The sequence below is a fragment of the Drosophila santomea genome, chromosome 3L (assembly GCF_016746245.2).
Source record: "Drosophila santomea strain STO CAGO 1482 chromosome 3L, Prin_Dsan_1.1, whole genome shotgun sequence".
NCBI lineage: Eukaryota > Metazoa > Arthropoda > Insecta > Diptera > Drosophilidae > Drosophila > Drosophila santomea.
The window spans coordinates 2,756,514-2,761,778 of NC_053018.2; the positions used below are offsets into that span (position 1 = coordinate 2,756,514).

General features: G+C 43.1%; 1 protein-coding gene across 2 annotated transcripts; it reads right to left on the reverse strand.

Annotated features, from left to right (window-relative positions):
- Positions 1 to 1,482: 1,482 nt before the first annotated feature.
- On the reverse strand, positions 1,483 to 4,902 carry LOC120449437 (sodium-dependent nutrient amino acid transporter 1). Of its 2 annotated transcripts, none has more exons than XM_039631906.2 (6): positions 4,562 to 4,902; positions 4,065 to 4,139; positions 3,584 to 3,911; positions 2,291 to 3,355; positions 1,971 to 2,147; positions 1,483 to 1,905 (listed from the first exon to the last, which is right to left on the reverse strand). In XM_039631906.2, the coding sequence occupies exons 2-6, from the start codon at positions 4,125 to 4,127 to the stop codon at positions 1,649 to 1,651; spliced, it is 1,890 nt and encodes a 629-aa protein (XP_039487840.1). In that variant the 5' UTR covers positions 4,128 to 4,139; positions 4,562 to 4,902; the 3' UTR covers positions 1,483 to 1,648. The 2 variants fall into 2 exon arrangements, with proteins under 2 accessions (XP_039487840.1, XP_039487841.1); XM_039631907.1 differs by having other exon boundaries at positions 4,743 to 4,898.
- Between the last annotated feature and the right edge of the window lie 363 nt (positions 4,903 to 5,265).

The following is a 5,265-nucleotide window of genomic DNA, read 5'->3' on the forward strand; positions in this document are numbered from 1 at the left end:
TTCAGCTATAAAACCGTGACCTTCGATTTCCATCTCAATTTGTATCATAACCAGCTGCTCTCAAAAACATTAATCAAATATTATTGTGCGGAATATTTAAAGCTCTTGCAGCTATCCCGCATATTCTGCCGCATTTCATTAAGTTTTATTAAAATATTCATAGTTGATAGTCTATGAAAATGAAAGTTTAAAGCATTGCTCTATATTCCGCGTTTTTATGTTCTTCTCTTCTCTTTTGCGTAGATTTTTTCCGTACTCGTTTTGATGCCCCACAATGCTCCAATCCCCGATCCCGATCCCCAAGAACTGTCCGCCGCATGCTGGGCACCCGTTTAATAAATTGCCCTCAATTGTTTCCTCTTTTTCGGTTACGTGCATCACTGCACTCCAATGCAACACCAACAAGCCACCCACCGCACCATTGGGTTTTCGGCAAATTATTTTCGTTTATTGTAAATGATTTGCGCGGCAGTCGGCGCTTAAAGTTTATTTACCCCGTTGCACTGCTTAAATATTTCGAAAGCCTTTGATTGCCAGCAAGTGCAGAGTAGCGCTGCAATCTTGGCAATTTTATTTGCGCTTTAAGCAAATTCCGGCAAGGCAAAAGTTGCCACAAAGTTATTTCATTAGCTGCAGCCGTGCCGAGGAGCAACCTTCTCCTTAAAGGAGGATTTTATTAAACTTCAATGCTTGTTAGTCGTTTGTTGATGCCAAGGTTTTTTTTTGTTTTTTTTTTTGCCCCCGTTGATATTGTTTCTTGCACCTTTTGCAGTGGAAATCGGAGCGCAAGCCATTTAGCGCGTAACTTTTTTAATTTCCTCGCCGTTGTCTCTGTGCATTTTGTTTCATTTTGTATAAGCAAGCCACGCGGCGTATACGTAATGCGCCTGTCAGCGCTGAGCTCAAATGTCAAGCGAATGCAATGAGTGTCCTTGACAACACTATGTGCATTTCCTAAAAAGCATTTAGATTCCTGTTACTCCTTTCCCCAACCAACCAGCCTGCCAGCTAACCAGCCAGTTGGCAAAAATGGGAATAGCCAAAAATAACTTTTAATTAAGACATTTTCAGGTCCAGAGAACCGACATATTAATTTGCAACTGCCGCAAACAAAACAGGCGAATGCAGATGTCCAGATGGACAGATGGACAGCGGCAAAAATAGCAACAATGGGACCAAAACTATATGCAAAGTGTGTCAAACTTGCAAAGCAAATTGAAACTCAAATAAATGTCTGTGCAGTGAGAAGTCTGTTGAGAGACGGAGACAAATGCAGCGAAGAGTGATGGGGTTGCCTTGCTAATTGTTAGTTTTAAATATTGAACATTTCTCAGATAAAGTTGTCTTACCTTCGGCCAGTCGAAGCAATTTGTTGCCGTCTGGCCAAGAGAAAAAAAAACTGAACAACTGACATCTGCATATATGAGAAACCGAAACTTCAAACTGCCAGCAATTGGAGTTGCTTAAAAGTAAACTTTCGACTTAATTGATTTTTGTTTGATTTCATTTCGCATAAATGAAAATAAAAAAGTGTATATAAAATATATTAAGTACAACTAAACAAGTGCCAAGCAAATTTCTAACTAGAAATAAATAAAAAATACGCAATGTTTCAACGGCGACAAAACACGATTTAAAAGTATTTGGGTTAGCCGAAAATGCGATCACCAGCTGTGTAGCAAACACATCGGCGATTGACATTTTTGGAATGTTCCTCCTCCTTGTTGCGCAGAAACATTTGGTAATCCATCAGCTTCTTAGGATCCAAAGGACCCCAATCGGAATGCGGCTTAATGGAGTTTTTGATGCGGCTCTTTAAAGATCCTTTTGGCTGCTTGCAGTTTGCGTAAAATGCCCAGTAGAACAGCTGTCCAATAATGCAGCCCGAGACACACCAACCAATAACTATAATTAAAATATTTGTGAAATCATTTTCAACACAAATTATAATGCATTATAACACTTCTCACCTCTATATGCCAATGGAAACTCCTGCCCATTGTAGCTGAGGGGACGCATGGTTAGCAAGCTGTACACCAGGATGACCAGCATGACCATGGGAGTGACAATGGACCAGCAGATCCGGTAGTAATTCGAGGTCTTGATGTTCAGCATGTACTCGGCATCTTGGCAGAGACGTTTGGTGCCTTGAGATAGAGAAACCATACTATATATTCAATTTAATGCCACTTTGAAAACATAGCTACTTAAATACTTTAGAGAGAAAGTGCTACTGTTCACTAATGTTTGTTCTTTCGGATTTATAAAAGAATTACTATTAAATACTTACCGTAGATCCAGCCCACGGCAATGAGCTCAAAGATGGCCGAGACCAGGGAGACGAAGGTGACGCCGTGAAAGTCCAGCAGCGTGATGATGTGCTGTCCACCGGGAGTGATGTAAATCAGTCCCACCAGAAACCCAATCACCGAAATGCTGACCACTATAATCCACAGCCTGACGTTCACAAACTGATCTTTCAGCACGGTCATAATGCAGCTGACCATGCCCACATTGCTGCCAACGCCCAGCATGAAGAGCATGGCGAAGAAGAGCAGCGAAAACACCTGAGGGAACATCTTGAACTTGGCAATGGCATCCGGATAGGAGATGAATGCCAGTCCAGGACCCGCCTTCACCACACTGGCAATGTCCTTGGTGCCCGACTCGTGTGCCAGGTTACCCAGTATTCCAAAGATAATCACACCCGAGAGCAGTGACGTGAACGTGTCCAGCGTGGTCACTATATGGGCATCCCGGTAGACATTGTGACCGAAACGGTTGTACGAGGAGTACATGATGATCACACCGAAGCAGACCGCCAGGGAGAAGAACACCTGGGTGACGGCATTGTACCACACCTGCGGCTCCAAAAGTTTCTCCCACTGCGGAGTCAGAAAGTACATCACTCCCTCGTAGGCACCTGGTAGAGTGAGTGCTCTCACGAGCAGGATGAACATCACCACGTATGGAAAGAGGGCCAGGACATAGGACGCCTTTCCTGAGCTCTTCACACCCCGAATGATAATCAGAGTTACGGTTATCCAGGAAATGCCCAGCATTAAGGCCAAACTGCCACTGGGATATCCGATGCCCTGCTCCAGGGAATCCGTCTCATTCAGCACGATGCGTTGCAAGTAGAGTTGCGTGGAGGAGCTGAAGTTCCGCGACAAGGAGCCCTGGAGGGTCTGAGCTCCGGATGCACTCACGCACCCGTCACCCCACTCCTCGCGACAGAAGCTCCAGGGCAACTCCGCTGCGAAGGAATCGAAGAAGTAGCGCAGAGTTAAGGCCATCACCGAGGCATAATACGTGGCCAAAACGCCTAGGGCCAATAGCTGGGCATAGCCCACACCTGGTAAGGAATAAAATGACAAGGGGAATTAGTTACTTAATCAATCAACTGACTTTTCAACAGCGTAACATTCTAGCTGGAATGGCAAAAGATGTGTTGGAATGCTAACCTTAATTTCTAAATTAAACACAAAAGAACTATTAAGATGTGTTGTTAATGTATTATTTAAGAAACCATATACAGTTTCAAATAACCTAGAATATATGTAATATTTCTTAAACTTTTTACCTCGCATGAGGGGCGCAAAGTCAAAAACCTGCACGATGCCACGACTGGAGAACTGTCCCAGCAGCATCTCCATGTAGTAAATCGGCTTTCCCACCACAAACAGGACGACAAGGTAGGGAATTAGGAAGGCTCCTCCGCCGTTTTCCAGAGCCGTGAATGGGAAACGCCACACGTTGCCTAATCCCACGCTCAGGGCGATGCAGGACATGAGGAACTCCAGCGAACTGCCCCAACTGTCACGGGCTTTCCGATCCGGAGACGACTCACACGATTCCAATGCCATGGGCAGCAAGGATGGCTTTAGCAGCGCCTCGCCACTGCCGGCACACTGAAAGAAACCAGTACTCGGTTGCTAATTGAACTTAACATTGGGAAAATAATTTATATTTTACTGACTAGAACCGTAATAAAAAGCATGTTTATATTTTAACCCTTTAAAGAAGCAAAACAATTGTGAGAAATCCTTTTTTGAGCAACTTACCCTGCTGGTCTCCAGTTGCGGTAGGCCGCCGCTCACTGGGATCTCCGTTTTCGAATCTTTCATCGTAGTGCGTTGCTGGAAATAAGATAGGGCAACAATTTAGAGAAGAGGGGCAACAAATTCCCAGACGCTCCTCGAATTCAAATTGACGCCGCCGGCGCTCCGAATTATTGAAATCTGAAGCGCTGAATTGCAGGACTGAGTACAGTGGAATGTCGCTAAAGAGGGCGACACTTAAACACTTGTTTAACTGTTTACAATTTTTAGGTAAAAGACACTTCACAGTAAGTTATAATCAAATCGGTCTGATTTCATAATTTAATTGAAAACTTCTAAAACTGAGAGTGCAAGTTGGCAAAGTTCAACTGTAGATTTCTCAGCTTTCCAGCTGATGCAATCGCATATTACGATTTCAGCAAACTATATATTAATGTTTATCCAGCGGCAATTGAAGGGGCCAATTGTTTGCCAAGGCACAAATAATATAATATCAATACCTTTTAAGTATTTCTTGACGTGAATGAGGTAGACGTGATTTTGCAGAATGTTATCAACCGGCACCATGGACACACAAAATACACTTTATGAACTCGCAAACAACGACTACGAAAACACGCACACACTTCAAAAACAAACAATCAAGTTTTGGCGAAACTTTGTAATTTTCAACTGTTTTACTGTTTTATGCGAAATAAAATCACAGCAAGCGAAGTCCACCGATCGAGAACCGTTTTATCAACATTTCCCTTCGAATTGATGTTTATCTAGGTTTGTTTATTCCCCTCCTTTATTTGCCAGTCTGCTGTCTTTCCTGGGACACAAGATTCTGAGGTAAAGTGGAGAGCTGCGACCGGCTTTTATAGAGCCTCCGCACTGAAAACTCGGGTTTTGCTCAAAAGAGAGACTCAACAAAAAAGAGGGTCTTCAATCAGCCGGTCAATTTAGTTGATTGAAGTCCGAAGCGGATTTGGGCGGTGCGGATACTTTGATTTATGCGTTCCGAGTGCTTAATTAAAATTCATTTTTGGCAATGTCTGCGTTAAAGGGAATTTTACTGGAACTTTACCTACAAGCAGAGGTTCAAGGCCCACGAATTAAAATGTCTGTCAATTTGAGCATAATTGATTCCAAATAAATCATATAGCGCTCTAAAAATTCTTATGCAAAATCTCAAAATATGTTGCCTTCTTTTAGGCATTTT